This window comes from Entelurus aequoreus, linkage group LG13, assembly GCF_033978785.1.
Source record: "Entelurus aequoreus isolate RoL-2023_Sb linkage group LG13, RoL_Eaeq_v1.1, whole genome shotgun sequence".
Taxonomy (NCBI): domain Eukaryota; kingdom Metazoa; phylum Chordata; class Actinopteri; order Syngnathiformes; family Syngnathidae; genus Entelurus; species Entelurus aequoreus.
This window is the reverse complement of record NC_084743.1, coordinates 66,941,864-66,954,393: the sequence shown is the minus strand read 5'-3', so window position 1 is coordinate 66,954,393 and position 12,530 is coordinate 66,941,864. Positions and strand designations below refer to the sequence as shown.

Here is a 12,530-nt window from a genome sequence, read left to right as displayed (position 1 = left end):
AAGAGGCTGCAATATACATCACAATATAGATTTTAGGCCGTATCGCCATAAGTTTCACACCAATGGCTGTACATAGGGATGGGTACCAAATCCGGTACTTTTTTCGGCACAGACCGAATCCCGCCGGTCCCAGCTGGCACCGAATCACACAAAACCCAACGGTGCCATGTTTTGGTACTTGGGTTGTGCGGGATGTCACTTGGCGATCACTCCAGCAGCACTGGGAGCGGACTCAGCCAAACTACCTCTTGGTAATGTTGCAATTTTCAATGCCAACAAAGCAACTGACTCATAAAATGCTCCAACGTAAGTAAAGTAAGGCTCCACTTTTCCAAAAATGTGCTAGCTTGATGCTACTATACATTGACTTCGCTATTGACATGCTGCTGATTTACATTACAATTTCAACACCCCCAGTTTTGCTAATGAAAATTACAACTAAGATGCAAATCACAATCAAACAGCTGGTGCAAAACATTAGTACAATACTTACAGTATTAAGACTTTTTAGAGCACAACACAAACAAAAAACACACCATAAACTATACTCTACTGCCATCTAACGTCTTGGACTGTAATTGCAACTTGATGTAATACTTGCAAATTAAACTCAGAAAAGCCATAATAAAACAAGATATAACAACTGGACAGCAGTTATTATAATCAGCTCATTTTTAAAAGTTGCAATAAAAAAATGTGATTTTCTTATCAGAAACAATTAATATTTATTAACACAAACACAAATAAAATTGGTATCGTTGAGTACTGGCATGGATTCTCTGTAACCGGTAATTGGTACCGTATCGGCTCAAATGTGAACGGTACCCATCCCGAGCATCCCATCCTAAACGCCATCCTGTGGCGTTAATAACAAACTACATCTGGAAGTTGTCTACAGCCACAATGTTTTTCACCCAGCGAAAAAAGACTCCCGTATTTATTCAGATTAAATGTGTCTATATTCGAAAACATATTGTTTTACTGTGCACCTTTCATAAAAGAGGTTATGTTGCTTAATAGGGAAACTTGAGTCGGTTTAGTTAAACACACACCTGTTGCTGTTAACGTGATACTTTGCGCATCTGCTACGCTTTGTCTCAGACTGCTGCTCTTTGCATGGTTAAAAAACGGACATAAAACAGTAGCAGCGTCCGATCCAAAGCAATAAAAAACACTGGACACTAAAACAGACGTGTTCATATTACACTGTTACTGTACAGTGTCATTTATTTACAGGAGGACACACTGTATGCACGGGATGCCTTAATAATTCATAGCTTCAGATCTCTTACCTTCTCTCACGCGCTTGCATCTTTCTGCGTTTGAGTGCCCTACCAAGCTGCTCTTCTTTGGTCACCCTCTCTAGACACCAGGTGAGTCTGTTTTAATAAAATATTATGAATCAGTTTTATACGCTTTACTCAAGGTGCTTTCTTTTCATGCGGTTTTTAACTTTATGGCACTGTGAAACTAGACCATTGTAAATGACAACATGGTTTGGAGTAGTCAGATGTTGTAATTGTGATCCTTATAATGTATGCATAATGAAGTGCAGTACAACATAATTTATAAATGACATACTAGTTTTTTTAGGTGTGAGCTTCAGTCATATCTTGGTGGCTAAATAACTGTGGTTGTGTTTAACAAGGTATTAGTGTTACTTTATAGCAACACATAATAGGAGTGGTAGTACAGCAGATGATAACGGGGTTACTTGTTGCACTCGTTACATAATGCCACTAGAGGGCAGTGTCCCTAAATTGTAGCATGGACATTTACATTTACTGGGACCAGCCAGAGACAGTTGGACATGAGGCATAAGGACATTTTTTTTTAGAGTTTCTGCATGTATTGGCAAATCTAATTGTAATGTTTTTTAATGCAATTTAAATCAAAGTTAATGCCCATGTCATACTGCAGATTGTCTGTATATATAGTCAAAAGCATACAATTGTCTGTATAGACCAGACCTGGGCAAATTAAGGCCCGGGGGTCGCACGCGGCCCGTTAAGCATTTCAATCTGGCCCGCCGGACATTCCCAAATCATTTTTTTAGATCTTTAAGATGGGAACTGTAGCTGCCATTATGATGTGCAGTGATGTTTTCAAATGACCGTAAGTCTTGAACTATACAAAGTATTTCAATGGCTGGAGTCTGCGCTTTTGCATGATATACTAGTTACTATGGTCATCTAAGTCACAGCAGCTCAGACGAGACACCAAGCAGTGTGGGTGGGGTGCGTTTCCACAGAGTGTTTCCAGAGCGGCCGGACTGAATTGCGGGTGTCAGGGACAGACACGGAAGGAGATTTTTACAACAAAGTTCTAAAGCTTAGTGATATATCAGATCGTAGGTGGATTTATTTTTTTACCCTTCACGTTCATATTTCGCTGTGTTTGTTGCATTTTTGTTCTGTTTCGCTTGATTGTAAAACATGTCGATCGAGAGGGGGTGTGACAATCATATGTTGTAAATATTCAGTGTTTTATCGTTCATAGTTAATATTGTAAATCCCACATTCTTTATTTTCATGTAAATTCTGGGTGTCTCATTCAATAAAAAAATTTAAAATTCCATTCCGTTTTTTAAGGTGGTCTGTCATAACGTTTTTAGCATTCAATCAGACATTATTGTGAGGTTTTGTATTAGTGTTCCTATATATAGCGGCCCCAGACACATTTTTTTCTCTAAATTTGGCCCCGAATCAAAATAATTGCCCAGGCCTGGTATAGACACAACTCATATGACAACGATAATGTTGAACAGTGGAAAGGTTTACATTAACTGTGGCCAAACTAAGCACAAATGTAATCATAATACATAATAATAACAATGTGAGTAACCCTTTCAAACGCAATAAACATATTTGTCATTACTGTAGTATGTTTACTATTGATATTAGAATGTTAATAACTTAATTAAAAATCATAAAAATAAAATGGACTCTAAATTTCTGTTAGCAAAAATTCCACTTCAATAAATCGTGAGCATCTTGAGATCCATTTTTTTCCCAGTTGGAAAAACTTTTGTTGTCGTTTTTGTTGCTAATGCTATCCAGCATACTTGCTCGTTCGTCCATGGTGATGGGCGGATATTGTTCATTCAATTTGAAGATGAAATATATCCACACGTGGAGATTTGGCTTTGTAATCATCTTTTTTCCTCTTAACTTTTGTTACTTAGCAGTGCTTTTTAAAAGTGAATCGCAACTAGCGAGGCGATTTCTGCGTATTCTGTGCGTGTAAGCTTGCGATGCCGCCTGTTCATACCGAAACAAAGACTGTGTATTAGGGATTTGAAAAAATCCTCAATTAATTGCGATTTTTATTTGTAACGATTCTTAATCGAATAAAAACAATTAAAAGTAAATTTTTTAATGTTTCGTTATTTGTTTTAATCTGTCCTGTCCAGCCCCTCAGCAAATCTTACTGTTGAGGTAGATGCCCATACCTGCTGTAAATATTTACTTTCGAAAATATAAGTGTGAGATACTTCTCTTGTTGCCTTATTTGTATTTAATTGTATTAAATGTTTGGTTAAAATGTTATTAAACAAAACCAGTTTTTTTTTAAGCAATATAAAAATTCACCAGAGCTGTTTATCTATTTTATGGCAATGGCACCCAATGTTATCAAAAAAATATGGATTTTGAATAGAGAATCTTTTTAAATAGAGTATTAATTCTGAATTGAATCATTACCCCCAAGAATCGAATCGAATTGCGCAGTACCCAAAGATTCCCAGCTCTACTTGACTGACAAGAGGCTTTCCTTTGTCCATTTAATTATATTGTCAAAGAAACATGCTCAGGTGCTAAGAGCTATGCACAGAGAGACTTCTTTAATCCATTTTAAAGGCCGTAGACGAAGAAAAATTACCCCCAAGAATCGAATCGAATTGCGCAGTACCCAAAGATTCCCAGCTCTACTTGACTAACAAGAGGCTTTCCTTTGTCCATTTAATTATATTGTCAAAGAAACATGCTCAGATGCTAAGAGCTATGCACAGAGAGAGACTTCTTTAATCCATTTTAAAGGCCGTAGACAAAGAAAAGAAACAAAAACGGACATAGCAAATTTATCAATGCAGGCAAAGTTATCAGGTTAATTTTCATTTAGTTAATTGACTTATTGACTTTAAATGTCATACAATTGTAAGACATTCAAAAAAAAAAAGCCTTTGGACATCATATTTAATGATTTGTAATGCCATTTAAAGGGGAACTGCACATTTTTGGAAGTTTGCCTATCATTCACAATCCTTATAAAAGACAAGAACACATGTCGGATTCTAAAGATTAAAAAAACGTTGTGAGATGTAGCTAATGGAAGTCCCCTATGTTGCCTTCAAAGCCCTCTAAAACAACTTCAAAACGCACCATCAACGTTTTATATACATGCTTTATATATCATGTAGTAACGGACACATTCATAACAATATGTAGTATGTACAATATTTACTGTTTTTTGGCAATTTTAAGCATTACCAGAACTTCTTTCCTAGGCGCATTGATTTCACTGCCCATAGCAACGCACTTCCTACTTGTGTGTTCCTACTTTCGTCAACAAAAGTGTGCGTTCTAATTCTAGGCTTTTTAGACACTTTTTTCCAAGGAAAAAATTGCTAACCTCAAAAAGTGTGAAAGAAAAGCTATTTTGATTGTTATTAGCGAGCTAACATGGTTATTAGCCTTGATGCTTAGCAAGAAATTACAAATACACTCATATAGTCATACTAGATATGCAACTACCGGTATGAATTATAAACCGCAGTAAAATCCCTGACAGTATTACTGGTTCAAATTGTAATTATTGTAAAACAGTGACTGATTACAACACTTGGATAAACTCCTGGCGATACTGCTCATTTCCATTGCAAACATTATACCACAATCTCAATTTGTATAAACACATTGCTGTCCGAGCGACTAAGCTATTGAATTGTGCACATTGCATCTATAGGCTGTGCTCTCTTAAAACACTTTAATGGTAGATGTGGCGTTCCACATGAGGTCTGCAACAGGAAGCGAACCCACGTGACGTCCCATAAACCGCAAATTAAGCGTGTAACACGCATTTTATCCTCTAAAGCCAACATAAAATAAAATGAAAGAAGATAAACATATTTAAAAACTCAAATAAGAAAATAATATGCCTCTTAAGAAGCCATAACAATATTTAATGTTTCTTTTCCCTGTTGGTTTATTTATCCTTTAAAAAAATACAACTTAGCCAAACGATTTTGGTGTGTTTAAATACTTTTTGACACATTCATACATATCACATATACAGTATGCTGGCCCAAAGATGTGTTTCTGGTTAATGTTCCTTACTCATTTTATGTAAATAAGTTATGTATTTGTCAACACAATTTTATTTCTTTAATTTAGTTTTGCCTTCTTGCTTTTGTCAAAAGATTTTCACATTAAAATAAAATTTTAAGAACCATCCCCATGATGGGGTTAGTTGTCACTCACTATGTGTCAGTGTCTTTGCTAATTATGGTCATCTTGTCCCACCCGATCCCCCTCAGATGAATCAATTTAATATCAGAGGGTGGCACAGAAGTTGAATATTGTTCCAAGTAAGCAAAGTCAGACACAACATGTACTACTTTTTCCTCTAAAGTTCAAGTTTTAGAATGCTTTAGACGGAACATTGACTTGTAATAGGAGAATAGCGTCTATGAAGTTGCCATGGTGACCATACTTCGAGACAGAGCCTGGGTTCTGTTCGTGTTTTTCTTGCCTATTGTTTAGAATAGAATAGTGTGTTCTTTTTTCAGGTGAGAGGAATGTGGTTCTATAGACATGTTCCATGTATTAAGTGCCTTGTCTTAATGTTCCTTCATGGCACATAAATGATTGCTAATTTCCTGTGACAGGTGTGCGTGCACGAGGATGGTGTACCCTGCCATTGCTTTCGCCTTCATCCCCCTCCTGCTGACACTGCTCATCAGATACCGCTTCTACTTTGCGCTGTTCTACCGTGCCGTCCTGGTACGCCTATGGAAAGACTGCGTTACGGGTCTGAGCCGCGAAGAGCGGGCCTACCAGTATGTTCTCACTCATGCTACCCCAGGGGACCCGGACAGCGTTCTAGAAGCTTTTGACGAGTGGTGCAGCAAGGTGGAGTTCATCAGTAACATAGGACCAAAAAAGGGTGAATATATTGTAGTACAGGGGTGTCCAAAGTGTGCCCCAGGGCCATTTGCGACCCCCAGCACGGAACATTCTACAAATATTGTTTCTTTAAAAACATTAAAAAGTGGAATATAAATAAATGGGTTGTACTTGTATAGGGCTTTTCTACCTTCAAGGTACTCAAAGCGCTTTGACAGTATTTCCACATTTACCCATTCACACACACATTCACACACTGATGGCGGGAGCTGCCATGCAAGGCGCTACAATTAAATGTAACGAGAAAAAGCTGCAATGTTGACTTTATGCAACTAAATTTTGTTCTTATCTGTACTGTAAAGTTCAAATTTGAATGACAATAAAAAGGAAGTCTAAAGTCTAGTCTTTCATAACATAAAGCCGCCCTGCAGGCTGTTTTTTTTCTTTCAAGCTGTCATTGCTCGGAAAAATTATAATTAATGAAAATCAATGTGATGAATTATGGACGCATTCAAGGCTCTGATAACTTCATATAAAGAATTCTACTTTAAAATATTTTGGGGGGAAAATATTGCAAATTATGTGCGTTTGCCATAACAAAAAGCGTATTTATATTTGTTTTCTGTGTCAAAAAGAACATAAAACAGACCAAAAAACAGAATCATAAAAACGTATTCTCGACAGATAAAGATGAAGTTGATCTAGAGATTTAAGTGTTGAATGTGGAAAAGTAAAAAAAACAAAAACCTGTATGACTTATTTTTTACACTTTTATGAGTGGAACCCTTTTGGATGGCCAATCATTTTAGGGGGATTTTTGCAAACATTTTTAAAGCTGTCATTGCTCAAAAAAAATTATGAATCAAAATCTATGTTTTTATGAAAGATTGACCTACTAAAGGCTCCAATTACTTTACATTAAAAAAATTCTGTCTGAAATAGGTTGGGGGAAAATATTGCATATTTTGTGTTTGCCATTTTAAACACAAAGTTTTCTTTGATAAAAAGGGCATGAAAAAATAATAAAAACAGATCATCAACATACTAAGTGTTGATTTTTTTAAAATGTCTGACTTATTTTTAACACTTATGAATAACAAAATGACCCCTCCATGCTTTATTTTTCAGTTTGCGGCCCTCGGTGGGAAATATTTGGACACCCCTGCTGTAGTGCATAATCCATAAACTGTTAATGGTAATGATGTCTGTACCTGAAGGGCCACTTTGCATTTGCATGTAGGAAAGATCCTGGACCGAATTCTGACAGAGCAGAGTCCTCTTACAATCCTGGAATTAGGGACCCACTGTGGGTACAGCACTGTGCGTATGGCCAGGTCTCTGTCGCTGGGTGCAAGGATCTACAGCGTTGAGATGGACCAGTGTAACGCCGCCATCGCTGAGAAAATCATCCGCCTGGCAGGCTTTGATGACGACACTGTGCGTCTGCCAAACACCAAAAAACTGATGAAAAACAAGTCATGGGAAAAACGTCTGACTTTCCTTTTCAGGTAGAGCTGATTGTGAATCCATCAGATGAAGTCATCCCATGCTTGCGGTCTGATTTTGGTTTGGAGAGACTGGATTTTGTCTTCATGGACCACTGGAAGAAATGCTACCTGACTGATCTGCAGGTATACATGCAAAACTGATGTGTTGAGCATCACCCCAACAAACTGATGGCTTGTATACTGTACATAGAACAATGTAGGCTAGGGTTTCTAAACTTTTTCCACTGAGGGAAGCACACTGAAAAATCAAAGCATGTGGGGGAGATTTTGATATTTTTAATTTTATAAACCAATACAATATATAGATTTTTTTTTTACCTTCAGGGCTCCCCTCAAGTTTAGTCTAAGAAACCCAGAAGGGTCTCTGTCATAAAATTGTTATAAATAAGTCACATTTTTAATTAATCTGTTGATAAAAAAAATATTTATTTATTAATGTTTTATGTGGTTTTTGTTAAAGAAAACCCAGTTTTTAAGGCAATAAAACAAAATATGCAATATTCCCCCTTAAAAAATTTTTTGAAGTACAATATTTGATGTGAAGTTTTTGGAGCCTTAAGTCAATAATTCAAAACAACATTGACTTTGATACATAATTATGTTTTGAGCAATAACAAAAAATTAAAAATAAAAAAACACAAAAATTCTCAGGGATCCAAAAGGGCACCCGCTCATAAAAGTGTTAAAAATAAGCCATACATTTATTGTTTCACTTTCAACTCTTAGATCTAAAACTCAACTTCAAATCTATGCTTCGATTATATGGTTTTATGATTTTTTAAATGATTTTTCTTGTTTGTATAATGGTGTATTTGACACAGAAAGCCTACTTTTGTTAATGGCAAACAAAATAGCCAATAGTTTAAAATATTTCAAAGCGGAATAGTTGATGTGAAGTAATTGGAGCAAATTCTAACAATATTGATTTTGATTAATTATTATTTTTTGACCGGTGACAGTTAAGAAAAAAATAGCCTGCATGGCATAGCTTTGTGTTAATGGAGTCAGCATTGCAACTTTTTCTCGTAAAAATTGACCTCTATGCGCTTTTATAAAAATTGTTTGTAATAGTATTCTTATAATGTGCTTTAGGCCACACTTTGGACACCACTAATGTAGGCCATTCCATCAAATTGGTGGCAGAAACTTGAATTCCTGTCTTTTTTCAACTCTAAATCTGACAATAGACACATTGAGCTAATGTGTTTTGGCTTATTTCACCTCATTCTTAAACCAAATGTGTCTCATTTGAGTAACATGGTAACCAGTAATGGGCAAGCGACTTGGAAATTGTAGTAAGGTAAGCTACAAGATACACTCAATTAAATGTAGCTAAGTTACAGGGAAAGCTATCTCCAGAGAAGTGTAGTAAACTACACTACAAGCTACAGCGCAAAAGTAGCTTGCTACATCAAAGCTACATTTAATGATATTTATACCTGTGGGCCCACATGTATAATATCAATGTTAAAGTAATTGAGATAAGGGTCCATTACTATTAACTATTCGTCATTTAGCTGGGGACACCCTACAACTACGTCTTGGCATCTCTGCACTCCACTGTATGTATTTATTTAGTTTGCCTTTTCTTTGGCCCACCCCTATAATGTCATTAATTTTCTCTAACTACAGTAAAAAAAACATCTATCTATATCTTGACCAAAAAAAACAATGACTTGTGTTGTTTGGGAGCAGTTGGTAATGGTTATGTGCAGTTAATTAACTCAACTCACTTCAATATGTGTTCCTAAATTTGTGTTGAACGTCTTTAATGAAGAGGGCAGTTTTGAATTTGGTTTACAGAGTAAACATCGAAAAACTAAGGTTTTGGGTATTGTCATTTGTCTAAATATGGCCAAGGACACACCTTATTGTGTGTGTTCCTAAATTTGTGTTGGATGTCTTTGATGAAGAGGGCAGTTTTGAATTTGGTTTACAGAGTAAACAACTAAAAACTAAGGTTTTGGATATTGTCATTTGTCTAAATATGGCCAACGACACACATTATTGTGGGTTTCCTGCACGTCATCTTCATCACTAAAGGAAAAATCTAATCTATGGGAGAGAATTTCTCTGCCAGTTTATTTTTTTGAGTCATCACCTTGAAGCGTCCCTCTGTCTCTGACTCCCTCGTCATCATGTGGCATGATTGCGTGTATGTTGTGATTTTGCTTACTAGTTTCGATGACCGGCCTTATCTTGCCTCTGATTGGCCAGTCCATAATGTTTCGCCCGAACCTTAGCCAATTGTGAAGTCATCATTAGAACACCAACCAACCATCATGGATTATCTCCGTATGTATGGATGGATGTTCTCATTTATCCAGGTCATTGTATTTTCCCCAAATTTTTTTGGCCTGTAGCTCAGCTACAAGGAAAGCTACTCGTTAAAAAAATAGCGAAGCTACCGCAAAGCTACTGGAAAATGTAGTTAAGCCTGTTACTGCCCATCACTGATGGTAACAGTAGTGAGTTTTAGCAAATACTGTAGCATGGGGACACCAAGCACATTAGTGATTCAACAAAGTTGTGTATAAAATTGTATTTAAAAAATGAACAAATAACATTTTTTTAAAAAACAGGACAGTAACCCCCATGCTGAGTCATAGTTAAAGTTTCATGGAATATAACGAAAAATTAATGAGCAAACTAGGGCTGCAACTAACGATTAATTTGATAATCGATTAATCTGTCGATTATTACTTCGATTAATAATCAGATCAAAGAGACAAACTACATTTCTATCCTATCCAGTATTTTATTTAAAAAAAACAGCATACTGGCACCATACTTATTTTGATTATTGTTTCTCAGCTGTTTGTAAATGTTGCAGTTTATAAATAAAGGTTTATTTAAAAAAAATAAAAAATAAAATTTAATTAAAAAAAAAAAAAAAAAAAAACCTGCGCAATGGCAACTAATGCCATTTTTCAGTGTTCACATGGTTTAGATTATTTGTTTAAATTGTATTTATTTAACTGTGTAATCAGATCAATGTGCAAGACACTTTTCTAAATGAATTTTATCATGCATTTATACTTGATTCGTGGGGATGCAAATGGAACTGATTTAGTAGTACACGGCTTACAGTATATGCAGACACCTTTCTAAACAGTCATTCTCCAAGGACTGAACTATAATAAATACATTGTATCAACAAGACATTTTTTCATCCCAGCCCCCATTCCAGATGACCGAAATTTCACTAACAAGTTCTATTAATGTATTTTAAACTGCTGAAATACTGTAAATATTGCAGTCAATTCCATTAATATAATTTAGTTTATGAGTACTGGGTAAATAACTAACTACTTGGAACGCCCTCTTTCCATTGCTGGAATCGATATGCAGGCCCCCTCTTGGTGTGACCTCATCTACAGCACTGGAGCCCATTTCCCCGCATAGACAGTTTGAATAAAATAGTTTACAACTATTATTTTGCTCATTTAATTGTTTTGTCACCCTAGTCCATGATTAATTTAAAATTGATATGGTTAACATTATGAGCAAAACAGAAATCCCCATTTCAGGACTTTCCTGCTCTTCCATAGACACCATAGCCTGTGTTTTCTCCTGCTTTTTCAGCGTTTTCTCAAGCATATTGACGAAAAGATCAGTAGAAGAGGACATAAAATAGAATACTAGCAACTTACCTTCTGTTTCTCTTGTTTTTAGCGCCGAGTCTGCTCTTCTTTCTGCGGTTTTCTACAGAGTATGACTCTGTCTTTCTTTCCTCAAGGGCGCTCTTGTTTTTCAGGATTGCATTTACCTTGAATCTTTGAAATCTTTTCCATCCAATCTTCAACCAAAACCCTTCTTCTTCGACGACAGAATCATTAAAATGAGGGCTGCAAATTACCGGTACACTCCTCTCACTTGGTCTGTCCCATTTTGCATGAGTCAATTTGACTGGAGAGGTCCATACTTTCCTCATAATGCAATCCTTTGGAAATGAATGCAGGCTGACCCCTTCTTTAGTTGTGATGCGACAACCTGCAACAATGCATTTGGCAGATATATTTGAATATTGCTTCAAAATTCTGCATGACAATAACATGATTCTACCAGATGCTACCAAAACACATAGTACACAATACAACATTTGCCTTCAGTCTCCATGTGCTGAAACTCTTTTAAAAAGCAAACCTAAAATTACTACCGAGTCTATTTTGTGGGGAAATTAACCTGTACACAACATTTTTAGGTCCAGAACTATGAAATAAGTGCCAATGTTGGCACTTTAATAGCAAAAAAATAAGTGAATGAATTGTGCTTATTGCTTATCACTAGTTAATTTAAGGTGGTTTCTGCTGTTGCTAATTGCATACTTGTTGGCATGATGGTGTTTTCAGATGCTGGAGGGCTCTGGTCTCCTCGGAAAAGGATCAATGATCGTGGCAGACAATGTGATTTTCCCGGGGGCTCCCAAATTTCTCAGGCACCTTCGCAAGAGCGGCTTGTATGAGTGGAAGATCCACCGCGCCACACTGGAATACAGCAAGGGTATCCGGGATGGCATGGCAGAAATGGTGTATCAGGGGATTAAGTAGACCAACGCTGACAGCAAATATTTCAAAAAATACACAGATAAGAAGATATGGTTAGATCATGACAACCATCTAGGTCAACAATAAGACGGTGTTGTTCCCATACTGGTTTCTTCTCACAGTCCAAAAACATGCATGTTATGTTATTGGAGAATCAAAAGTGTCCATAGGTGTGAATGTGATTGACTATCCTACCCCACTGGGATAGGATCAAGCTCACCCATGAAGCCTAAACAGGTTAATGCTATAAAACTAATAAATGACTTTTGATCAGAACTGTAAACGAGTTCAGACTGAATTAAGGGTGCCTATGCTGGTTGTAGGCAAGTACTGCACTCTATCTTGCTGCAATG

At 36.5% G+C, this 12,530-nt stretch overlaps 2 protein-coding genes across 3 annotated transcripts in view; one reads left to right on the top strand and one right to left on the bottom strand.

Annotated features, from left to right (window-relative positions):
- The window catches only part of LOC133663610 (gastrula zinc finger protein XlCGF57.1-like), a 32,844-nt gene extending 20,753 nt beyond the window's left edge, over positions 1 to 12,091 (bottom strand). The window contains exons 1-3 of one of the 2 annotated variants that reach the window (XM_062068210.1): positions 11,959 to 12,091; positions 11,284 to 11,623; positions 1,293 to 1,379 (exon numbers count right to left, since the gene is read on the bottom strand). In XM_062068210.1, coding sequence (XP_061924194.1) covers positions 1,293 to 1,379; positions 11,284 to 11,623; positions 11,959 to 11,968 — 437 coding nt within the window. In that variant the 5' untranslated portion in view covers positions 11,969 to 12,091. Of the gene's footprint in view, positions 1 to 1,292; positions 1,380 to 11,283; positions 11,624 to 11,958 lie in introns of those variants that run through there. The other variant, XM_062068208.1, reaches the window with a different exon arrangement.
- On the top strand, positions 5,901 to 12,180 carry tomt (transmembrane O-methyltransferase). The gene is made up of 4 exons (XM_062068213.1): positions 5,901 to 6,162; positions 7,363 to 7,559; positions 7,631 to 7,753; positions 11,983 to 12,180. Exons 1-4 carry the CDS (start codon positions 5,901 to 5,903, stop codon positions 12,178 to 12,180), a joined length of 780 nt encoding a protein of 259 aa, XP_061924197.1.
- The last annotated feature ends 350 nt before the right edge of the window (positions 12,181 to 12,530 follow it).